At 54.2% G+C, this 24,473-nt stretch overlaps 5 protein-coding genes across 5 annotated transcripts; 1 reads left to right on the top strand and 4 right to left on the bottom strand.

Moving 5' to 3' along the window:
- Nucleotides 1-6: 6 nt before the first annotated feature.
- NECHADRAFT_90440 (uncharacterized protein) lies at nucleotides 7-5,102 on the bottom strand (the record flags this gene model as incomplete). Its single annotated transcript, XM_003053833.1, has 3 exons — nucleotides 7-1,495; nucleotides 1,545-2,964; nucleotides 3,014-5,102. 3 exons carry the CDS (start codon nucleotides 5,100-5,102, stop codon nucleotides 7-9), a joined length of 4,998 nt encoding a protein of 1,665 aa, XP_003053879.1.
- A 1,560-nt stretch (nucleotides 5,103-6,662) lies between these two features.
- Nucleotides 6,663-7,304, bottom strand: NECHADRAFT_75467 (uncharacterized protein; the record flags this gene model as incomplete). Its single annotated transcript, XM_003053832.1, has 3 exons — nucleotides 6,663-6,902; nucleotides 6,949-7,074; nucleotides 7,128-7,304. 3 exons carry the CDS (start codon nucleotides 7,302-7,304, stop codon nucleotides 6,663-6,665), a joined length of 543 nt encoding a protein of 180 aa, XP_003053878.1.
- A 5,624-nt stretch (nucleotides 7,305-12,928) lies between these two features.
- Nucleotides 12,929-13,776, top strand: NECHADRAFT_90439 (uncharacterized protein; the record flags this gene model as incomplete). The annotated part of the gene is made up of 3 exons (XM_003054543.1): nucleotides 12,929-13,105; nucleotides 13,164-13,235; nucleotides 13,288-13,776. 3 exons carry the CDS (start codon nucleotides 12,929-12,931, stop codon nucleotides 13,774-13,776), a joined length of 738 nt encoding a protein of 245 aa, XP_003054589.1.
- Nucleotides 13,777-14,265: 489 nt separating this feature from the next.
- NECHADRAFT_31021 (uncharacterized protein) lies at nucleotides 14,266-16,094 on the bottom strand (the record flags this gene model as incomplete). The annotated part of the gene is made up of 3 exons (XM_003053831.1): nucleotides 14,266-15,456; nucleotides 15,509-15,804; nucleotides 15,872-16,094. 3 exons carry the CDS (start codon nucleotides 16,092-16,094, stop codon nucleotides 14,266-14,268), a joined length of 1,710 nt encoding a protein of 569 aa, XP_003053877.1.
- A 5,349-nt stretch (nucleotides 16,095-21,443) lies between these two features.
- On the bottom strand, nucleotides 21,444-24,031 carry NECHADRAFT_75464 (uncharacterized protein; the record flags this gene model as incomplete). Its single annotated transcript, XM_003053830.1, has 2 exons — nucleotides 21,444-21,742; nucleotides 21,844-24,031. 2 exons carry the CDS (start codon nucleotides 24,029-24,031, stop codon nucleotides 21,444-21,446), a joined length of 2,487 nt encoding a protein of 828 aa, XP_003053876.1.
- Between the last annotated feature and the right edge of the window lie 442 nt (nucleotides 24,032-24,473).

Genomic DNA, 24,473 nt, shown 5'->3' with positions numbered 1-24,473 from the left:
GCCAGACTACCTTCGGCGATAGTCGTCGTCATAGTCATCACCCTCATCACTATAGTCATCTTCTTCCGGTGGAGGAGGAGGCTCCTTCTTCTCCTTCTTCCGGAAACTCAACAGCCTCTTGAAACCGCTTGGCTGTGCTGGCGCCGGCGCCGGCTCCGCTTCTGGCTCCGGCTCTGGCTCTGCGGCTTGTCCTCCTTCATCATCATCATCGGCGTTATAGTCGTAAAATAGCTTCGGCACCAGCAGTCGGTATGTCTTGGTGATGCCCGCCGGGTCCTTGGGGTTGATCTCGACATTCAGGCAAATATCCAAGCCACCCTCAAGGTCAACGGCATACTTATCTGCCTCCTTCATCTGCTTTGTAGAGAGGCCTGTTGGCGTCCTGTAGAAAGGACGGGTTGGAGGCAAGGCGCTCACATCGTTGCGGGAGTGTGACATGGCCCTCGATCCAATGGTTTGCGTGCGGCGAGGCTGAGCCATGAAGTAAGAGTCGTCTCCGTCCGAATACTCGTCATAGGCCGCTCCACCTCGGATACCCGAAGGACGCTGTCGTTGAGGCGATTGGGGCTCATCCCAATACTGCTCGTCGTCGTCGTATCTATCATCGTCTCCCCAAGTGCCATTAATACCGCCATCATCAGCAGCGCGACGCTGACTAGGCCGTCGACCAAAGCTAAAGAAGCCTGCCTTCTTGGGTTCGGCTGGAGCACCGCCAACTGACATAGACCTTGTGAGCTTGGCCTTGGGAGGTCGCTCTGAGTTGGTTGAGTTGCGGCGTGATAGACTACGGAACAGGCCTCCACCACCTCCTCGCGTAACGGGAGGCCGGGATCCGCGGACCGAATCTCTTGATACCTCCGGTGGTGTATCCGTGGACTTGCTCCTGGACAAGGACAGTCTCCGGAACAGACCGCCTCCCTGGGGCTTGGCTGGTGGGGGGCTCGGGGTTCTCTCAGGCGATAGAGGCGGTGTCGGAGGTGGTGTGCTTCCTGGCGCCCATTCGCGAATCGAACACCAGTTTCGGTGGGGGAGGAGGTGCTTGTTGTTCCTTGGCTTTCCGTCCACTCCTTGCTGGAAGATGGGAATCATATCCTCATCGGTCTGCTTGTCGAAATGGTGCACCTTGTTCCTCTTGTTCAGCACATCGGCCAGCATGTCAGGCGGCGGTGTGTTGGCAATAGCCGAGGAGATGATGTTGGGCATGTATCGAGGGTCCTTGTGCTTGGCAAGCCCCAGCTTGGGGTTGGAGTAGAACTGTCCGACAGCTGCAAGATGGACGTCGCCGCTCAGAATGGTGACTCGGAGCGACTTGTCGATGGCGAGATCTTGCAAGTCTTCGATAACAACGCTTCGCTCCTGCTTGTGGTTCTTGGCGGTCCAGTGGTCGTTCAGGTCATCCAAAACCTCGACTCCTCCGTCAATGTTGTTCAGAGCCTTTCCAAACATGCCAGTCCGTCCAAGGGCCTTGACAGGGTCCATAAGCCTCGAGGTCAAACTATCATCTCGTTAGCATCAGGCATTCAGCACACTTACGGGTAACTTACATGTTCTCGAGCCAGACCAATCTGGGGTACGCAATGGGAATGCCCAGGAGTACCAGCAAATGCTCAACCTGTCCACGTCGCACTTCGGCATAGAGGCGATTCATGATCTTCTCCCATGTCTGATCTGAGATAACGTCGTGTTCTGTCCTTTCCATGCGGCAGTCCACAGCCAGCAGAGCCACTCTCGAGCCCACAGACATGAACAGACTGCGGCCGAGCTCGCCAATAAACGGACCAGGCTCAGAACCAACGATCCAGCTCGGCTCAGAGCTCTCTGTCTCATCCATGATGGACTGGTGCTGGAACAGCATGTAGTACTTGAAAGCAACAGCTCCCAGACCACTGAAGACGGGTGACTTCATGTCATGATGAGGGTAGGAGCCATATCCATCAAAGATGTCGTGATCGTCGTACATGTTGACCATTGGGATCTGCGAGTTGGCCAGGCCAAACAGTCCCTGGGAGAACCACATGGAGTAACGCTCCAGGTAGAACTTCTCCATCTCATCTTGCATCTCGGGCGTGAAGGCAGTGGTGTGCTTGTGAACTGGGTTCTTGACGCTGAGCCACTCCTTGAAAAGTTCACATTCGTCGGCGACGCAATCGTTGTAGATCTGGTCACCACCGCCAATCATGAGATGGAAGGGCCGCGTCTGGTGGTTGTTCAGCACGTCGCGCCACATAGGGTCAGGACCGCTCAGCTCATCAGGCTTCACACTGAGACTAAAGCCGTTGCAGCTGTAGAACATCATGTTCATGGTCTCTCCCGCTGCAGGGACCCAGAAGCCAGTGGCAGGTCCACGGTTGATGCGGTAAGCGATTCGCTGCTGCTTCTCGCGCAGCTCAACCTCAATATTGAACCGCCAAAAGGTGTATCCCCGTTCAGCATGAAGTCGGAATCCTCTGACGTCCTTGTACTTTTGAACCTTCTCGCCGTCGACACCCACGCGCTTTCTCCGGCTAGCAAAAGATCCAGGAAGATCCTTGGCGCCATCAGGAGGAAGCACGTCAGGGGGGCTACGGCTCTGCTCGAAGAGACCCTCATCAGTCTCGTCACGAGACAGATCCTTTGCTTCCTCGAGATGCTCCACGGGGCGCACGTAGAGGGTTTCTCCTCTACGACCCACCTTGGGGTGGCCAGCAATGGGATCGACGTATTCAGGGGACAGATCACCCTTGACACGATGAGGCGGAGGGGGCAGCAGCTCAATGTCCTGGACAAAGAGTCGAAGCGTAGGCGCAATCTCGTAAGAAGAATCGGCATCTTCTGTGACAATCATGACACTGCCTCGCCACATCTCTCGTTCTGAGAGGGGGCCGCCCCTCTGGGACCTGTTGGGGGTCTTTTCCCGTCGAATGCCGCAGTATCTCAACAGCGGTCCACACTTGAGGAACAACGGGGGCTTGAATCGAGTAGGAGCTGAGACCGAGTTAGTATCATTCAGTAACCAGGAAAGCAGTGAACTCACCATTCTCGTCATATTCACCGTCAAAGGCCTCGGCCTTTCGTGGTCGAGCAGCGTAACCGTGACCCTTAGTCCGGTTATCCTGCTCCCACCAGGCCTTGTTCACATCTGGCTCAGAAACATGGGCGACATCCTTGATTTCCAGGAGCGGCCCAGCAAGACTGCCGACGGTGCCCTTCTTCCACTCATCGAGCCATTGAGGTGGCAGATACAGACCATCACCAGGGGCCATCTCCTCACGAGGTTTGAAGATCATGTTTGAGATCTTGTGAGAATGCGAATCGTCGTCTGAGTAGTCGCTATCGGCCCTCTCATGTTTTCTGCGGGCAGCCGCCTGGTTCTCGGCGTGAGCAACATCATCCACCTCCTTCTTGCTAACAGTCTTGCTACGAGTAGGCGGCGGAGCGTACTCCTCGTCAGACGCATACTCAGGTCTTGAGATGGGTTCAGTAACACGTCTCCTGATGCGCTGGTCGTCGCCAGGCATGGGAATATGATGAAGGTCTGGTCTGACGTCCATAGAGGGCCTCCGTGCCCCGGGTGGGTTAGGAGGGAGGTCCTTATCCCGCCTATACCGGCCAGTGGGCTGTCGGGTCACTGGGACAATGTCTTCTGGTTCATAGTAGTCATCTTCGTCATCATGGGTTGGGGGTTGGTGTTTCGAGACGGGGGCTACTACAGGAGCAGCATGCGCTTCGGATGCCACCCTGCGATGGTAGCTGTGATCTGCTGGAGGCTGCTTCTTTAGTTTGTTGCTGCCGCTTCGTGTCAAAGAGAATCCCCCACTTGAGGAGGGTTGCGCCGGTTCTGGGAGAGGAACATGGTCTCGTGCAGCTCGTTCTCGGAAGCTAAGGTTGCGCTTAGGAATACCGGAATCCAATTTCGTGTGCCTAGGTGCTGGGTGAACTTCCTCGGGTTCCAGTAGTGCGCCGGAACTATAATGTTGCGCCTCCTCTGGTGGGTGTTGTGTAAGAGGACCTCGATGACGACTCGAGCTCTCCTTCTGAACGGGAACTTCGGGAGGCGGCTCGCGGTACGTCTCTCTGGGTGCTTCCCTCGGGGCTTCTTGTGGGATTTCCCTAGAATAGTCTCTCGGGGCGTCGCGGGGAATGTCTCTAGGTGCTTCTCTAGGTGCCTCTCTGTGAATCTCTCTTGGCACTTCTCTGGATACCTCTCTATGCGCCGGGCGTTGCGCCACAGCAATTGGAGCCGCAGCCACTGAGGGACGCCTCTCACCGTAGGCTACAGACGGTTTTCGTTCATGGGTCCGTGGTTGCTGGACGGCGGGCTGCTTTCCGGCCCTCAATGCCTGTCTTTCTCTAGCTCGTCGTTCGGCGGCTTCGACTCGGGCGCGTTTTTCCTCCTTGGTGATGCTGTCGAGCGTCAGCTCAAGCCTTTGGAGGGGCGATCGGTCGTCTGCGAGGTACTTTTTGGAGCGTCCTGAGCTACCGCCAGTGGTTGCCCTCCTGGATATCTGGTCGTATGCGCTGGCGCTTGAGTCCCGCCTTGCGAGGTCTGCTTGCGCTCGGTCAGATTGCTGATATTCTCGGGCCCTCTGAGAGGACTTTTGGTAATCGTCGTTGTCCATGTCGTCAGGCTGCAGGGACGCGCCGCCGTACGGTTGTGGCGGTGCCGGTGCGCCTGCTACGGTGTAGGTATAAGGAAGACCTCCGTTGCCGTAGGGGTGCCGATAGCTCACAGGAGGACCGCGAGGAACCTCTGGGGCAGCTGGGAGAATGGGTGACAAGTCACCGTCTTCGTCTTCTTCGTCTTGTTGACGACTTGGGCGGCGAGGTCTTCTGCTGTCGGAAGGCTCTCCAGGTCCTTGTCGGTAGGAAGGCGGTCTGGGTGCTAGTCCTTGAGGCGCAAAGCTTGCAGAGGGCGAGTCGTGTGGACTAAAGGTAGATTCGGAGGGAGCCTCGGTGTTCTGGGTCTGTATAGAAGCACGATTTGATCTGCGAACTGGGGGAACGTCGAAAGAAGATCTGCGGTCAGCATTATAGGTATAGTCGTCCGACTCAGACCTGCGGCGTGCGTGGCCGGCCTGGGCGACCTTTGGGCCGGGCAGTTGGCCCCAGTATGGCGTCGACATTGAGGCTGACTACTGGGTATCGAGAGCAGGGCTAGCAGCTTGATTGGACGGTGCGTGAGAGACAAGAGGCAGAAAAAGAGGATTGGATGGAGATCAGATGGCGGCGTCGGCTCGCGCGTGCGCACAGTCGGAGGCGGGTAACTAGGCTTGAGGCCTGGTTCTGGTCCCGTCTGGTTGTGGGAGCGAAGCTTGGTGGTTTAGGCGCTAGCTTGGACGGACAGATACTGGAGACAGTCTAGAGATGGACTCCGTCACGGATGGAGTTTGACTGGACAGCGGGGCGCGATGTCTAGGGCTCATGCGAGCTGCCGGGCTAACTAGCCAATGCTTTGCAGGTTCTGGCGACGTTGGCGGAGGCGATGGGCCCGACTGCCCGAGGGAAGGAAAGAATTTTTCCTGGCGTCTCAGGATGATGAGTTGGGGAGAGAAAAGGACGAGGTTGACTTGACGAGGGAAGGGAAGAGCGACAGCTGGTTCAAACCAACCAGGAACTGCCTGGGAACCGCCCAAGCCCAAGCTACAGGGGTCATTCTGCCGCCGAGGAGCTGCTACGGGGACCTGTTCACACCCTGCAAGAGGCCCTGGTTCATCATGGGCTTTTTTTTCCCAGCCTCGAGGTCATGGATTGCTCGGTTGTTGCAAACCCTCGGCGTTTTCTCCAACAAATGTATACACTTTACGCCGAGTACGTAGCATCAAAGAGAATAGCCAGGGAACCATGGACACTAGCATGGGTTTCAAACTCGCCTGGCTAGAAGCAATTTTTCCATTTCCTTGGATTTCAGGCTGGGGATCGCTGGGCTGACCAGGCTGTGCTGATAATCAAGCAGGCTGGGGGCGGGGCGGCGTCACCAACTTTTAGCTCTCCCCTCCGGGACCCAAAAAAATGCGGGTGGCTGGCACACGGAGCCACGGAACGGGCCCGGTCCAGTTCAGGCAAGACATGGGCACGACGGGAGGCGGGAGGGAGGCTGCAAGGAACGGATAGCGACTGCAACAATGTCACGGCGAATGGACTTGAGAGCAATTCATTCTTGGTTTTACGGTGTAGCAGGGCAAATCTGGAAACAATGGAGATGCGACCTCATGCTGCATGTCCTCATGTACGACAGTTGCAGCTGGGCCAATGTCTGGCAGCTGATATTCCCGATCAAGTCCCCCAATGCATCCAGACCGTTGGCGCGCGGACGGGATGGCCCGGCCGAACTCTGTCTTGACTGACATCCATCATTCACACATTCACTCGATATCCATTGCAACAATGACAACGTGTCAAGAGGCCAGGCGAGGACAGAACAAGGCAATTCTTCAATTGCCGAATCTTGCCTGTCATTTAATTACTCCGTTGCACAAATTACAAAGGGTCGGGCTGACATCATGCCCAACCACCTCTATTGAAAAAGCCACTCAGCCATCGCTGCATGCCGTCACCCGTGGCCGTCAACGGCTTGTTTGATTGATGGACCGTTTTTTACTCCTGCCGCAGGGCACAGCTCGTATTGCGCGGTCGTCGATAAACTTTCTGTCAAGACGACGCCCAAGCCCACCCCGTCAACTCAATTAAGCCTTGGGTGCGGTGGCAGCATACTGAGCCTTTGCGGTCTTGATGGCATCCTCCAGGCGCTGCTGGTAGTCGTCCGAGCAGTTGTCGAGCCTGCTATTGAGCTCGTCCTGAAACTTGTTTATCTCCTCCTCGTAGACGCCAATGGCATTGCCAATCGATGGGGTGAGGGGGAATTGGCTGATGCGCTCGGCCTGGTCACCAAGCCGCTTGATGAGGCTCCCCTGCGTGTATCTCGTCTGGAAAATGTTAGACTGGCCATGACGAAAGTTCAAAGATACATACTCTGTGCAGCTCCCGGCAAAATTCTTTTTGCTCATCCTCGCTGAAGTCTCCCGCTTCGGTATCCACGTTGGCTTTGCTAATCTCAGAGATGCCTTTGTACAGGTTGAAAGTTCCGGCAAATAGATCCTATTCCCTCTTATCGATAATTCTTCTTGATTCAAGGGCTGAGCTTGACGCACATGAACGCTAGAAGCGTCGTATCCGAGGACTGGCATCCGGTCAATGGCAGCCCTGAGATCAGTTGAGAGCGATGAGATCTCGTCAAAGTCCTCGGATGTCTTCTCCGGAGACGAGGCCGCGGAGATGGTTGATGCTCCTAGAGCGGCAATGAGAAGGGCGTGCTTTGTGACATACATTTTGTCGAGTGAATAGGAGGAAGTTGTGATGTTGAGTGGAGTGAGTTGATAAAGTCGGGATGATACGATGTCAACATCGCCTTTCATAACATAGTCCATGTTATTGAAGCTCGTATATCGATCCAACGGGAGATGGGCGTCCGATTCAGTGGATATGTCTCTCATTCAGATTCCCATTTCTTCGATCTTAGCAAAAGGGCCGAATTTTTGATGCTGTCATTCTGCACTCTGGGGGCAAGCATAGGATCCGCAGCGGGAAGGTTGTCGGCATCATGACTCCCTAGTAGCGATGAAGCCGTTCCCTTGCAAACGATGAGGGCCAGAAAGCGAGCCGGCCTTAATTGAAGTCAGCATATCAGTAAATAAACGGCATAGGTAGTACTCAACGCTTCCGACGGTTAAAGTGTCCGACGCTACAGACCCATTCCGAAGACGTAACTCTGTCACTTGCGTAAGTACCAGTATCCATCTTACAGCGGGTGAACGAGGTTCAACAACACCCATGACGAATCTCGCAAAACATCCACTCTTCTCGATCGAGTTGAGTAATCGTCAAAGAAACACATCGTCTATATCCGTATAGTCACACGTCGATCAAGGGTCCATTGCTGCCCCAATGACGGAACAAAAATCCCCGCCTGTACTGCGGAAACCTGACGGAACGAGGGCAAGAATGAGCTGAGCGGGGGATCCAAGACACGCCCCTCAATGTGATGAATCTGCGACATCAAAATCCACTGTAACTGAGAAACTTCTCCCCCCCTCCACATCTGACTGAACCCCCACGATGCGATAGTAGCATCAGCAGGCATGCAGCCGTCGAGGGACGATCCGCATCCTCTCCACGAAACACGGGATGAGTGAGGGGCAGTGGAATTGTCACTTTTCTCCTTTTCTTGACTCGGATCTCGCCAAAAGTTGCAAGGATTGGAGCTGTCGAGTATGCCGAGCCACTACTGCGAGCTGTGGGCATGTAGATGCCTCGTGAGTGTTGTTTGCCAAGTACACACAGTCAATCTTTTGCAAGGCATTGAGGTGAACGAGAGCAGCTGGTGTGAATCTGCATCAGTCAGGTAGCCACCGCTCGACAGCCTGCAGAAATGAGGGGAAGTCAAAGCAACATGTCGTCGTCTTGACGCCCGTGTTAGTAATATCTTATCAGATCCTACTGATCTTCTCCACCCATGCAGGAAGGAATCACACCCAACGGCAGTTACGATTATCTCAATGGACGTGAGCTCCTGCCATATGCCGGTTGACAGCCACCTCAAAGCCACGCCACGTGAAGTACCTCCTTCGCACTCCAGATATCATCACAACCTTCAAACAGGCACAAAAAAATCACAAAAAATGCAGAAAAGTCAAAAAGAAAGCTGATGGGCACTGGGAGGTTGCTTCCGCCTGGGCTTGAACCAGAGGCCTTCGCATTACAGAACACTCTGATGGAGTATTAGTACGACGCTCTAACCAACTGAGCTACGGAAGCCAATCAGCTGTGGCGAACCAGGTGTTTCGCCGTTGTTTTTCCGCTCCCGCAAATGAGGTTATGCAGGTGCGACTTCCGAACCTGGAAGAACTTGACCAAAGAGCTTCCTAAGATCTCAGGTATCATGACCACTAATGGGCGTCAACCCCCATGGCGATGCCCATGCAGCGTGCATATCTTTAGAGCTTCGTGGGTGGCCTCAACTACCTAGCTCGCATGACCTCGTTGCAACCACGAAAATTCTCCATGTTCAGGCAGGTTGGGAATGATCAGCCCATCATTTTGATGCGGTATCCGCTTAAAACCATTCTATTCATGATACCCAAACTCCATAAAATCCACCGATCCCGATCTATCCACAAGGAAATAAACATGCATCCCCCCACGCTCCGGACTAGGACCCCACGTTCCATCAGGTTTCGGTCTTGTCTGGCTGTACTATGTTCGGACGTGGGTAGACCAAGGACCGGGCACCCTGCCATGCTCGATTTCCCAAAGGTGTCAAGGAAAGAAACATATAGAGCGGTACGAGAAACATGATGGTAAAAGCTGCAGCCCAAGGTGTGCAGAGATCTTCCTCCAGGCGGTGCATATAGTCGGGAAGGGTCACGAATGCCATTTGCTCGTCAGAGTCCAGCTGCAGTCCTTCGTAGTATACCACGTGGGACTGCAATATCTTATAAACCGTCATGCCTGGTCTCCCGATGGACTGTGAGACGGACTTGTGTCGAATAATCTCTGGCGTGACCGAGATTTTGACCCGGGCCCTCGAGTTCAGCACCCGGGCGCCTGGCCTCCGTTTCCGAACTTGCTCTCGATACCGCTCCGCCACCGCCTTGGAAGACGTGTAAGCCTCCTGACAGAGGTTTACTTGGCTCAGACTGAATGGCTCTCCTGGCTGGACCCAGTTGAACGAAAATATTGCTGGTGCTAGGCGTATGTGTACATTGATCCACCCCGCGTAAGCAATCACTTCGTGGAGGGCCTGGTGCACCTTGCGAACGGGGGCCGGTTGATGACCTTCGAACTCTGCGGCGTAGGTATAAGCCGGTAGCAGCATAGCCAAGGTTTGGGCGCACAGTTCGTCAACCCTGTTCCAAAAGAAAGGAGGAACCTGCGTTATAAGATACACCCTGTTCATGCGAGCACGGAGCTTGGAGCGTTGGAATCCTATGGCTGATGTCAGCTTGGTGTTTTCTAAATGTAGTGTCACTGTCACGCAACACACCTTCTGCATCAATGAGCGCACTATCGCACGAGCTCAGCAACGTCTCATGCTCCGAATCGGCACCGAAAAGCAAACATGAGAAAACATTGGTATCGAGAACCTTGAAAATGATGGATGTGAGAAGGCATGTCCGCTGCGCCTTATCAGTAAGTAACCTCCCCCACTTCCCAGCCCGTGCATCAGGATGTGCAACAAGTTGGACGTATTCGAGAAACTCTTTCGGGTACTCTCTCAACCAAGGGTGAATTTTGCGTGCGTGGGAATTTCCTCTCGGACGAGATACCCCTTGAGCGAGGGCGTAAACATTCTTTAAGAGTGTGTTGAAGTGGCTCTCATAGAACTCGTCTGGCAAGTCTTCACCAACGAGGCTGAAATCGAGGGCAAGACGGCTTGGAGAAAAGGACCTGAGCTCATTCATCTCGGGGCGTACAATAATGACAGTCCAATGAGTATCCTATTCCGAATTCGATTGCTTAGATGCGACGTGTGTTGTGATAATTGGTAAAGTGTACAACGGGTATATGTGACGATTGGACAAAGGGGCTTAGGCAAAATGAGTGACAGAAGATGATCGCGTTGGCGTCATGAGTTTATCGGAACGATGAAGATCTGAAAGATGAAGATGATGTTGATCTCTGAGGGAGAGCGGCGAGAAAGGTGAAGCCGGAGCTTATCATCAAGAGCGAGCTGCTTCGGTTCTTGCTCTTGGGGGTCGTCTCCTTTGTCTTGGAGACATCCTTCTCAAAGGAAGTGTTGGTTCGAGTATCAGGCTCCATGGCGGCGATGTTGGACAAGTAGAATAAAGAAGCAGTTGTGGCAGCAATTCTAGGCAAGGGGATCAAAGAAGCTCGAGGTGGTGTGGTGAGGGCTGGGCTTCTCTTCTTTGTCCATGGGCGATGGCAGTCTATTATAAGTGCGCCATGTGCTTGCTACAGTACGTAGTATGGAGTCCAACTCCAGATCAAGTGAAGACCCGGCATGCCAATCCTGGTCAGCACGCTGATCGTGCAGGTCTCGGAAGATGGTCCCTGAGGGGCTCAATCAAAGACACAAAGGGCTGTGAGGGTGGGATGTAATGGAGTTTGAGACGCGTCGACATTCCAGAAAGGCATAGCCAGTGCCTGAGCCATGCATGAGAGCGTGGACGTGGATCATCATTGGGAGCACTCGCTGGTGCAAAATACGTAATGCGGCGGGTGCGCACCAGTTGTCACTCGATTCGCGGGACAATGTGGGACAAGGGAGACCAATAGGTCAACATGAGAATCCCGCCCTGTCTTGACCCGCGCCGGCTGTGAATGGTGCAGGTGCTCCTCTCCTTGAGTGGGTGAATTCGAGGCTTAATTGCTGGCGTTGAGCTTGGGATCGACGCCCTTGACGCCTCATTCAAGGGAGAGTGACGCAGCGAATGTTGGTTGTCGACACAAGTTGGCACAAGTTAGTCAGAAGATGGCAGCTGACTAGCTGTAGACAATTGTGTGAAACCGCCTTTGCCGTTTGTATCTCAGCCTACCATTTTCCTTTTGTCCTTTTGTCCTGGTCTTCTTGTCCCCACGCAGACATGGACGGACGTGATACTGTCTGTTGTGCCGCCGGCATCTCCGGCTATGGGGGGTAAGAAATGTCTAAATTCCGGTATGCATGCGAAATGGTGCGAGGCACGAACGACCAGAACAAAAAGAGCGTGGGTTGAGCTGTTTTGAGGTGGAGGCGAGGATGGGGGTCACCACGTTGGATGACTTGAAAGCCATGACAGCGCATGAGGCACAAGAAGCGCGTGAAACACGAAATGGGCGCAGCAACTGGTAGCCGTGAGCTCTTCTCCGTGACATGGGCTCACTCTTGAGAGCGGCACATGCCTTGATGCTGATGCGAATCCTCGTGACAGGGAATCCTGCTGCATCTTGTAGTCGAGTTACATCAAGCGTCTGAGGCCCAAGACTAGCCTAGTAGTAGGCAGTGAGCCAACCTTGGTGTGGCCGTGTTGGCATGGAGGAATCTCTCGGGTCGCATTATCGCGGCATAAAAGGAAAATGTGAGATTGGTCCTCGTGACAGCCTGTCAATGTCCGTGTCCTTGGATCAAAGGGGAAAAGAGCCCGGTCTGGGTGGTGTATCAATTGAGAATGCTCGGCGTGAAAGAAACGTAGCCGAGTATCAAAGATAGGATTGTACCATGGAGGCCTCGGCTAATTCAACAAAGTCGGATGAAACGAGTTTGACAACCCTGGGATGAAGGAGGAGAAGCTCGTCTTTGCTTCATCTTCATCCACCTCCAGCTAGCACAGCACTTGCCGCTACCCACGACCTGGTCGGTAGCTCCCGTCAGTTCAATGCAGGCACCTGTCTGATCGACGGGAGAGGCTCTGACAAGGAGTTTCCCCACCGTTCACAAGCCTCCAGAATGGGAAACAACTCGAGAGGGCCTGGCAGTGGACGCCTGGGCCAGGTGTAAGGCATTAAGGCATAAACTTGACGGCCCACTTCCTTCCCGATTGGGTCGCTTGGGGTAAGGCACAACCTCAAGTTACCTTAGGTCAGCACCCAAGATTTTTTGCGCTTCCCAATCTTCAAATCAAACAAGCCGCCTCTGCCTCTCTCCTCCCGACGAACCTACAAACGTCACCTCCTTCGCGACTCCTCTCTCCCTTCTCGATCGAGTCGACTCTTGCCTGGCGCAAAGTCGCAAACGCCTCCCCTACCTGTTGTCGGAAAGAAGTAGTCGACCTACCAATTTCTTGCTCTCGCCCCACCCTCGCACCGCCTCCCACTTCTTTGCTTCGATCATTCAAACTTGCCCCGCGATCCCACATTCGCAAGTCACCACCCTCACCTGAACCGATATCTTGCGTACGCGATCCAACGAGAAAACTCCATCACAATGGCCGCCGCTGCGACAGAGACACCCAAGATGGACGAGCAGGTCGACCTCACCACCATCCCCGTTGACCCCAACGGCAAGGAGTCTGCCTCCGATATCAAGGACGACAAGCCCGTCACTGTTTTCCACGACAAGGACAACTTCAACGTGAAGCACCCTCTTCAGAACAAGTGGACTCTTTGGTTCACCAAGCCCCCCAGTGGCAAGGTATGGCGGAACCCGTTTTCGGCCATCATCGACCCGATACTAATACTGCACACGATAGGGTGACAACTGGAACGATCTTCTGAAGGAGGTCATCACCTTTGATTCCGTCGAGGAGTTCTGGGGTGTCTACGTAAGTTCAATTTGACACGATAACCTCTCTCGAATCATACTAACTTTTTTAGAACAACGTTTCCGCCGTTTCTGAACTCTCTCTCAAGTCCGACTACCATCTGTTCAAGGCCGGTGTCCGCCCCGAGTGGGAGGACCCCCAGAACAAGCACGGTGGCAAGTGGTCCTACCAGTACAAGGACAAGCGAAACATCGACGTCGACCGTCTCTGGCTCCAGGTTATGATGGCCGCTATTGGCGAGACTCTCGAGGACGAGGACGACGGTGAGGTCATGGGTGTTGTTGTCAACGTCCGAAAGGCGTTCTTCCGAATCGGTGTCTGGACTCGCACCATAGGAAAGAGCATTCCAGGCCGAGGCGATGGTGACGTGGCCGGCGGCAAGGGTCGTAGCAATGAGAAGGGTAAGGACATTCTGATGAATATCGGCCGTCGATTCAAGGAGGTTCTGGAACTGCCTGCCACCGAGCAGGTCGAGTTCTCGGGTCACACCGACAGTGCTCACTCCGGAAGCACAAGGGCCAAGGCCAAGCACGTTGTCTAGAGTTATGCGCGATGACGAAAAGGGACGACATTGATTTAGCACGATATCCGATAATGACCATTTCATGCTTCTGACCATCATGGGCCCTACGCAGCGGTGGACGAAATGGACGGCAAGTGGTTTTGGGAGGAAACTCGACGCAAGAAACGAAGTGGCTGGGGGCTGAGATGCGATGCTGGACCAAGACAACCACTCGTCATGGCCAGCCATGGCTCATCCCTGATTTCCTTGGTTCAAGTTTTATACTGGCGTTGCTCGGAGCTCTTTTCTCAAGTGGCAACCATGGAGGTTGAAAAGCCGGCCACTGGGGATATGAAAATAGATAATGCACATTTTGGTCACCTAGGGTTTGCTGTGCTTTGATGACTGTGGTTTTTGGTGCTAGATATGATCTTTCAACGAGCTCCAGCAATGCTCCCCTTAACTATGCAGCTTTATCATACAAATCTACAAGTGGTACAGTATATACAGAGATCTCCCATTATGGTCTTAGCTTTCGTCGCCGCTGATATCGTCAGGGAAAATAGACTTGACCAGTTGCTTCTTGTTGATCTTGCCCATGGCATTCCTTGGGATATGATCGACGAGTCGCATCACTTGAGGAATCTTATAGTTGGCTAAGCGATCCTTAAGCGCACGCCTCATGTCGAGCGCAGACCACTTCTTGACAACTTCATTATCGAGAACGAGGACAGCGCCAACCTTGTGTCCCCATTGACCGCTCGGCACCGCGACCACGGCCGCCTCAGCGACCTGGGGCAGGGAGAGCAGCTCGCGCTCGACTTCGAGAGCGCTGACCTTTTCGCCGCCGGTCTTGATGATGTCGGCCGACTTGCGGCCTTGGATAAAATACAAGGGACCGTGAGCCCAGGGTTGAGCGGCAGCGGCGGAGGGGACGGGGCGGCGAACAGCGACGTCACCCGTCTTGAACCAGCGGCCCTTGCCGTCGGCATCGTCAACAAACTCGCTGGCTGTCGCTTTTGGGTTGCGCCAGTACTCGCGGAAGATGGTCGGTCCACGGAGTTGGATCTCGCCAGATCGTTCTCGGCCTGTCTCCTGGTTGACCTCCTCACCCTCCTTGATGATATCTCCTGTGTCGACATCAACCAGACGAGCTTGGACAGATGGCAGTGGCCAGCCGACACTGGCATCAACACGATCGGAAAAGTCGAGGCCGCAGCTCAGTGCCATACCAACCTCGGTCATGCCGTATCGCTCGAGGAGAACGTTGCCGTGGCTTAGGTCCCTCCAAGCTGCCTTTATAGGGGTAGGCAGGGCGGCGGAGCCAGATATGGCGAGGCGCATGTTCTCTGGTGAGATGGCTTTCCGGGCGGCTTCTTGAGCATCAGGAGCGAGGCTCTTGTGACTAGAGAGAAGACGGCTATAGACTGTGGGCACGACGGTGAAGAAGGTGATCTTGTCCTTGGGAGTCGAGGTACCGTTGGCGGCAGAGGCGAGGAAAGGTGTGGAGAGTCGCTTCCAGACGGCATCTGCATTAAAGGGGAACATGAATTCGATGGTTGAGCCGGCGAGGAGGGGTGTTAGGATGGCATTGACGGTGCCATGGATGTGGTGGAGAGGGAGAACGTGGAGGAGGTGATCGGCTGGGGAGTATTCCCAGGCTTCGAGTAGAGAACGAGACTGCGCTGTCAGGACCGATTGAGGTAGCAGAACACCTTTCTAGACCAGGGGTTAGTATTCGGGTGTCATAATACAGCGCTGTCTGTCTCACCGGCCTGTTTGTCGTGCCTGATGTATACAACATCATGCCGGCCTCTCCAGGGTTGGAGTCGCCCAATTCGACCTTCTCATGACTTCCCCCACCAACATGCTTCTGAAGCTCAAGATGTGCCGGCTTAGTTGTCAGATCCGTCGCAAGCACCTCCTTGGCCTTGGCTGCGAACTTGGCTGAAGAAACGAGAAGAGACGCCTCGCTCTGGTTAAGGATATACTGAAGCTCCGGCGCGGGGAAGGCTGGAGACAGAGGCACGGCGATAGAGCGCGCAGCCATGGCGGCCAGGAGCGTTACTTTAGGAGGCATTGTCAACTCAGCCGTTATCGGAGCTGGAGTGTCGCAGCACGCAGACTTGCTCACCTACGTAGTCGTAGCTATTCTCGACCAAGAATGCGATTCGCTCGCCATTGAGATCCTCCTTGCCCGCAGCTTCGGACAAGCGGTCGCGAGCACGGCGCACATCACCAAGCAGCTCACCATACTTGAAGGTGCGGCCGGAGAGGGAGTGGACGACGACCTTGGAGTTGGGATCATGGTTTGCGACGGCTTCGAAGAGCGGTAGGCGGGGTAGCGTTGACAGCATTCTGCAGGCGGGACGGAGGGTGAGGAAGGGGGAGTATGATGCCGGGCGCCGAACGGCGAGTGTGCGGAGGAGCGACATGGTGACGGTGAGGTCCCGAATCGCCGGGATTGCGACAAGGGTTCGGTTCCCAATGTTCAAGAAGTGGGATGCGACGACGGTCAATTCGGGTACCGAGGTAGATGGACCAGCAAGTAGAGAGAGCTTAGGAAGCTAGGGTACGACTCCGAGGCCGAACCGGCGGCTGCATTTGCCCAGGGGGGTTAGGAGTGGAGGTGTGATTGTCGATCTGCGAGCCTGACGTCCAAAATTGTTTTGGTGATGGAGGTTTTGAAGCTCCCCTCCCCCCATCCATTCCCATGTGGGATCCAATTGTTGGTGACGTCGGGTAGCGGCCCGGCCGAGTGTGCCGTCCTCCCCGGAGGTACGTACCCTGTGACAGGACGGCATCTTGTCGTCCTGTCTCATTTTTTCTCTTTTTCATCTTTACTTAAAATCCTCGGGTACAAGGCCAATCAGGATGTTGCCGCCGAGTTTCTAAAGCTAAACCCGCGCCGGCACTTGAGCTGCTGCGTCCGCGGTGCGGCGGTCGGTCGTCAGGCTGAGTTGAACGCTCATCTGCAATGCGACACAAGCCAATGTGCACCCGCATGCATGAGTGGTAACAGGTAAGAAGTTGCTGAGCATAAATATACGGAGTACAAATAAAAATATCTAAATTGCCACTGTATTTAACACGGTCCTCCCCTGTTGTCTTGATGCATGTCGGCGGTACGGCTGGTTGTACAAAACAAAGTTTGGAGCTGCTTGTCTTGCTACCTTGTCTGCGTCTAGGATGCAATAGCATTAGCATCGAGGGGAACCTAGGAGGCATGATATGATCGTGGGATCCGAGTATCCGAAGGGTTCATGATGGTCGAGTTAGTTGTATTGTAGATTTGGCGGTGTCCCGGGTAGGATGGGTGAGTCCCCTCTCGATATACCTCCGAGTACCCAAAGTCGTAGAACACGGTAGTCAACTTAACAACCTATGTGTACACATCACAAGGAAACTGTCATAAACAAACTCTACAAACCTCGAGGCAAGGCTTCGGACAATATAAATAAATAACAAGCATGGCTAGCACGAACCGACCATCTTCCCCGCTCATATCGTGGCCGGATATCACAACCGCAAAACCAATCATGAAGCTCTGGGTCATCTTCTTGGGCGTTACCGCATTCTTCTCCTTCGGTTTAACCGCCTCCATCGGTCCCACGCCAATGTTTTGCGCGTTAGCTACCGACTATTATAGAGTGGGCGAGAGTCCATCCATGTGCGAGTGCTGCGGAACTCACATTGCAAAATGTCGACTAGGCCCGCTAACCAGACCGACTTCTAAAGATGACTTGTGTGGAGAGAAAGGCCATTGGCTTGGAGACATGGCACCCTGACGATCCCAAGTGTACGAACCCTTTTTCTGATCAACCCCAGAATGCCCGGCCCGAGATTGGGTATTAATGCTAACTGGTTGTGTCTAGTGAACGGCTGGTATCTCAGGGCCAAGCCGTGCCCGTTGCATCCGTTGATAGCGAGTTGTATTGATGGAGAATGTAACCCAGACGCAGCAGGCTCTCGACCAGAGGATTTCCCTAAATCGCCATGGGGATTCTCGCCGACAAAACTGTAATGTTGTCAAGTTTGAGTCTTGAATGGTAACCATGTATCTGTCTTGACGGCACACCTTGGCTGGATGCACTTCCAGGGATAGCAATTGGTTCTTTTTAATAACACCGCTTTTACACTGATACCGTGTATCCAAGTTATTGAGTCAGCTCGGCTCTGCATCATCGACGAAGCAGTTGCTTCATCTTGCATATACGGTAAAAAAAAAAGATGACTCTCATCCCGCCACATCATTTGCAGTTGCCGTTGAAGAAGTTGGTCGCAGTCCCAAGATCAAAACGGACTAGAAACAGTGTCAGGAGATGATTGGATCATGGAGGGAGTGGGTGTGGGTGATTGCCTTCTCTCTCTCAAACTGTGCATGTTGAAACACCCTGCACCCATGCCGTGTGTGCCTGTTTACCAGGATGACGGAACTAGCAGAGCTAAAAGCTTCACCCGAACAGGAGCGGTCAGATGTCAAAGCGATTGGGTTCCCGCTGACTGGTTCCCCCGTGGTCTCCCGGATTAGACGGGGAGGCCCGCCTCGTTGCTGGCGTTGTCAAAAGTTGAAAAGAGGCCGTGAACCAGGGGATATGCTAGTGGCAGGTTCGGGCCTCCTGTCGTGGCAGTCAGCCATTTGCATCCATCCATTTCCAGGGTCGTTTCCGACAGTTTAGCTTGTACAACTGTCAAGGAGCGGAGAGAGAGAGAGGACAAAGCAGAAGAAAAAAAAAAGATACACGAGAGAGACCATGCTTCCCGGCATCGTCCTGGACCGGACCCCCGTACTCGGTACCTACCTGGGCCGCCTCATGCAGGCCGTGGCTTCACCGCTCAACGGGGGCGGTCAGGGCGTCGGGCGACCCAGCTGGCTGGATGTGCATCCCCCGAGTAAGTAGATTGGCGGCTGATCATTTGCTGGATTGGACGGGGGTGTCAGGGGTTTGGTTTCTTGGGTTCGAAGCATCTGTGGGCGAATCAAGAGTCATCCGCCACACAAGTTCGAAAAGACGGTAAATGGGAGGACAGGAGCTGGCCGGGTTGCATCCCCGCGCTTTAGAAGCCGAAAACGAACGTTTGCAGAAGCCATCTCTTTCCGCCTTTGCAAGATGCAGTTTGGAACCTCCTCATGCAGGATGAGAAGCAAGGGGGGGTTGGGTTACTTGGTACCTGTGTGCCTTGTGCCTTGTGCCTGTCTTGTCTCTGCCAGCGTGCGCAAGTGTACGCGTGCTTGTTGCTTTTGTGCTTGCTTGTGCATATCCATCCTAGAACATAGTCAAGTGTAGCTCTCACCGACTTCACACCGAAAACGGTCAAATCTCTACCAGCTCTGAATAATCCTCACCCGCTGAGAGGAGTCAGTCGGGTTGCTGCTGTCACAGTCACAGTCACCGTCACAGCCCAGCCCAGTCCAGCCCGCCACTCTCACCAAGCAAGTAGCGGCGTGCCGTCCAGCCCAAGCCAAGGTTTATTAAGAAACCGCCTTATTTTTGCCCCCTTCCCTGCCCGCCTCTTTTCTCTCTCTCTTTCTCTTCCCTACTTAATTCTCTTTGCTTGCTGCATCATCCCGCGTCGTTTTCTTTTTTTGTTTTGCCAATCCACTGTCACGTCACGTTTGAGAAGTGTGTGTGGCTTTGTTGGGGCAAACTTATAAATTAAAGAGAGAAGAAAAAAAAAAAGGTCTTGCTCTCATCCGTTCATCCATTTCCGACCTCTCTCTCTCTCTCTCTCTTCCACCCAACCTCTCTCAGTGTTGCCCACTCAGGCCCATCCATTCATCCACATTGGTCGGCTCCGACTCCGCTACTCTTCCTCTCGTGGTGTTTCTTTCACCTCAACTCAATTCCTTCATCTGCGCCAACGTTTGATCTCATCGTCGTCAACTCAATTCGGCTAGTCTACGGAAAACCTTGGCAGAGCCGCAAGAGCCGAAACCAAACCCAGGACGTGACGTGATTTTTCTTCACGTTTATTCTCAGACCGCTGCTCGCTTGCGTCTTACCTCATGTTTCGACGATACGCGCTCGGCTTTTCGAGCGTCCAACGACAGCTCTCTACCATGAACTCGGGAACTCCTGTCGAGGACACCATCCGGGCCAAGGCAAGTCTTGTCTTTTTCTTGTTGTCGTAAGCGTAATACGCTCAGTTGCTGACCTCATTCCAAAGATCACCGCCGCCTTTGATCCTCAGACACTAGAGATCTACAATGACTCTCATCTGCATGCTCATCACAAGGCCATGCAAGGCAGCACCTCCAGCGAGACCCACTTCCGGTAAGAGTTTCTTGTTGTCTTTTTTGTTGTCTGACTGAGCCTCTCCGCCTTCTCCCGGAGTGATTCATCTTTACTCTGTTTACCTGGTGGCATCGTCTCATTCTTGCCGCCGTCCCATGGCCTCGTTCTACATGTACCTTGTCCTTCCATGGATGTTTCCATGCCGCCTATCCCCGGACCCTCTCTCACACCACCGCCAACCCAACCCTGCACCAGCATTCAACCCCTGGTTCAAGCTAAAAAAGATGCATGCTGCTGACACGTGACAGACTTGTCATTACATCCGACGCCTTCGCCTCCAAGATGCAGCCCGCCCGCCACCGAATGGTCTATGCCCTTCTGCGTGACGAGATGGCCCTTGAGGGTGGAATTCACGCCCTGCAGCTCCGCACCATGACCCCCGAGGAGGAGGAGCGCCACAAGGCCAAGAAGGAGGCCGAAGCCAGGGCCGCCGCCGCCGCCGAGGAGGAAGCTGAGACTTGAACGTCGACAAAGTAATGATTCGACAATGATGACTCTTCTAATGATTAAGGATTATGGATTACGACTGAAAGCTGAAACTGGACCGGAAAAAACAACACCAGAATGTTGAAATGCAACCAAACCAACCAACCGATGAAACCAACCACACGGGGGAAAAACATCGAGGGCGAAAGATCACAGTCGAGATGGGCAGCGAAGTCGTTCGTGCCACGGAGTTTTAGGATGGATCAAGAGAAAAACAAAAGATTGCAGGATACCCCGTGCATGAGACACGCTTAGGAGGAAACGGCGATTTGGAACAGGCGAATTCTCCTTTTTTCTTCTTCTTTAATCACGGCCAAGATCGAGACAACCCCCCAGGTTTTTCTTTTGAAGCAAACCGCCAAAAACAAAAGCTCCTCGGGAGCTCTCGAATCCTGGAACAAAGTTGCCAGCCAGTCAACTTAATTAAGCCAGGCCACAGTCGAGCCAAGCTAGCTTACCATAGACATGTTGCCCACGCACAATAGACAGTTCTTTCCGCCAAAGGGTCACCTCGAAATCTGGGTTCATTTTCGCTCAACTACCTATAGGATACACTTGTTGGCCTCGCTTTTCTGCGACTGGATATACATCTCGCCTGTTTTCTCTGCCACTGCACTACAAGGCGTGCTAATAAACCATGACAGTTCAAGATAAACGATTCCCCTGGGTATCAGTTCAACACCAACACAAGACCTGACCTCGGAACGCCGGCACTAAACACCTTGCACGTCAAAAACACTCATAGCAGCTCCATGACGCCTCAAACATGTGCAACAAACCTACTACTCGAACTGACTACTGCTCCGCGTACTACGCGCATCCGCCCCGTTCAACGACCTCCTTTTGAAATGCTCCCTGAGTCTTGCGCGCTCCTCGGCACTGCGCCCGCCTGGCGTCGAGCTGAGCCTGCTCGAAGAGAGTCTCTCAAAGTACTGCGACGTCCGAGGCGCCCGCGATCTTGTAGATGGCGTCGCGATGGTTGATGGCGGCGCCATGGACGTTCTGGGGATCTGAGGTGAGGGCGGGGCTGGAGCCTGAGTCAGAATCTCTCGGGGACGCGATGAGACCGGTGGTGGCGCCTGGGTTGGCGTTTCCCGGGGACGCGATGAAAATGGTGGTGGCGCTTTCACGATCGGCCTTCGAGGCCTGGAAGTAGACGGTAGTGTTGGCGCTGCCATCGGTCTTTGCTTCAACACCGACTTGTCCGAGACCTTGGATGACGGCTGTCGCGAAGGAGCCGCTTTCAACACTGCGGGAGTTGCCGGCGCATCAATGTCCATGGCTCCGTCGATGCTCAAAGGGGCAGGTTGCTTTGATCCCGCACCTCCTTTGCTACGCCAGCGCTGAGACAATTTGTCAGACGAGGCACTGGGATTCGACACGACATCATCGTTGTCAGATTCTGACTCGTGATCCGAGCTCGTGTATATGCTAATGTCATCGGCCTTCATCATGGTCATGCTCGCCTTGGCCACCTCCTCGGGGTAAGACTTGAGGATGAAGTTGAGGTTGCCCCGGTTCACCACGTACTGACTGTAAGTGGGCTTCTCAGACAGCTTGTTGAACCACTCGATCGCGACCAGGGTCTTTTGCTTGTCCTTCGCACTTTCGACGTACTCCTTGTAATCTTCTGTGAATGCACGGATGAAGTCGTCATACAGATAATCCCTGAGTTTCTTCCGTCGGCGGAGCCAGTTGAGATAGACGCAGGCGATGACAAAGCTCATTTTGGTACCCGCTTCCTTCCGGCCCCAGTCATCCTCAGCGAACATTGGATAATGATGGAGGAAGACTTCGTATGGTTCCTTACTGGCTGAGGGACCAATGCACAGTGGCGGACAGACCTTGCTCTGTGAACCCTGACGACCATTCACCTGCATGGGCGAGGTTTCCACCTGGGGTTGAGCGTCTGATTGTTGCGCAGCGACTGGTTTCTGGCTACTTCGTTTCATGGGGGTTTTGGCGTTCTGGTGAATTTCGGGTGCTTCAATGGATTGCATGATAGATTCACCTTCCCGATTCGAAGGCTCCGCCACTGGTGGCTCATCGTCCGATCGCGTTGATTCATTGGCGTCGTGATCGGACTCGTTCTCCTCAATGGATTGTATGACAGACTCCTGTGTCGCAGTCGATTTCAGAGTGGCAGGGATGACGGGGTCGGACGATGTTGGGATGGAGCTCTCGACAGTCGCAAATGTCTTTGTTGCCGGTAGGCGGTTCGGCATGTGATGGACCTTTTTCTCTGTATCCCCAACATTGATGCCTTTAAATATTCGCCGGGACTGCCGTTTTTTGGTGGCAGCAAGTTCTTGACATGTCTCCCTTGGGGCAACGACAGTGTTTGGAATAGTAGGTTGGGTGGGATTAGACGGTTGCGCACATGGCGGTGTGGCCATTGGTTTGCTGGAAATCGGCATAGGAACTGGAGCAGTTGGTTCGAGGCGAGCTGCTGTCCGATTAACGGGGGCGCCGGGTTGCGGCATGCCCTGGGGGATCTCGGTTTCTAATTCGTTATCGGATTCGTCCTCAGACGGTTCAAAAGGACTGGGCCGTTTCGGGGGAGGTCCCCGAGCTGCCTTGGGCGTTTCTTGAATCATCGAAGACTGGACCATTGTCGTATTGATGGCCACATGAATCGACTTGGAGGGGCCAGGTCGAGTGGGAGATGGCTCCCAGGAGATCTCTCGTTCGGGTGACGATTGTGCTGGCTCCTCCGATTCTTCTCTTGGGGTATTTGTGATGCCATTCCGCATGCGCTTGCTGCTCGTAGATGCCACGGCACTTCCATTTCGTTTTCGCGACTTTGGTGTAGAATTGTCGACACCGGCTTTCTGGGCCGTGTAGGCCTCCTTCACCGTCTGCAAGACATGCCCCGGGACATGCGCAAGCCCATGAGGTGTATTCTTCAGGTCGACCGCCCAGGAATCTGAGTCCTCCAGTAGCTCCTTCTGATCCCGCGGGATATTCGTCAAATTGCGTCGTCTGAAGAGGTCGGTGACGTCCTCCGGAGGGGACGAGGTGAAAGACATTCGCCCGACAGATTGCCCGACGCCACTGGCGAAGGGCGTTACATCTGCTTTACCGTGATACTCGATGAAAGGGAAGCGAGGAGATGCAAGACAATCGGGACAATCGACGGATAGTGGCGGGCGGTATTCGGCTGCAGCGATGCGCGAGGGAGGTGAGAGCGAGGATCGCGACAGGCCTTGGCTCGTCGCGACAAGGGATTTGCCTCGATGACGCTCAAGAGAACTCCTTGTGCGAAACAAATAGAAGGGTGCGGACGGATATGTAGCGCGACGCGACGGGTAATTTTGGGCCGCGTCGTCGGAATCTGCGGGGTCTGGTTGGGGAGGGTGAGCCCTTGCGTGGCAGGCTGGCTCGTGCTTGATCGGGGCTAAGTACTCGGTACTTGGGTGGGCTCCCAGGGTGGCGGTGAAGATAGGGTCGTATTGTATCGGGTACTCCCAAGCCGTTAGCGTCTGTCGCTGCCTACCAGGGTCTGACGCCATCACGCATCCAACTTGGACGCCCCAAGCCAAGCTTGCTCTTGAACTTTGAACTTGACGACGCACAGCCGCGACTAGCTGCGCGGGACAGCATTCCTTCGGCGCCCGATGGACGCTGCTGCTGCTCTTTCGTCATCTTTCTGAGCTTGACTTGCCTGTCTCAAACTCCAACCCGTCTATGCGACACACGACGTTAGCCTGGCGCCGTCCCGCCTCCCGCCTCCCAAGCCCTTGCCGGTGTCCTTGTTTCCCCACGACGTCGTCCTCACCGATCAGCGAACCCTGAAGATCGGCTGTGTCTTCTGGTGGCCACTTTCCAGTGACGAGGTGTTGGCTTACTCTTTGAAACATCTTCGAGGCCACCATGCTGCCGACATCTCGAGCTTGCTTATGACGATAACGGGCAAACGTCACATGGAATGAGTCCTGGGCTTCCAGGGCCTTG

Source organism: Fusarium vanettenii, assembly GCF_000151355.1.
Source record: "Fusarium vanettenii 77-13-4 chromosome 1 genomic scaffold NECHAsca_1_chr1_3_0, whole genome shotgun sequence".
Classification (NCBI taxonomy): domain Eukaryota; kingdom Fungi; phylum Ascomycota; class Sordariomycetes; order Hypocreales; family Nectriaceae; genus Fusarium; species Fusarium vanettenii.
The sequence above is the reverse complement of the archived record's forward strand: the minus strand, read 5'-3'. Positions and strand labels throughout refer to the sequence as shown.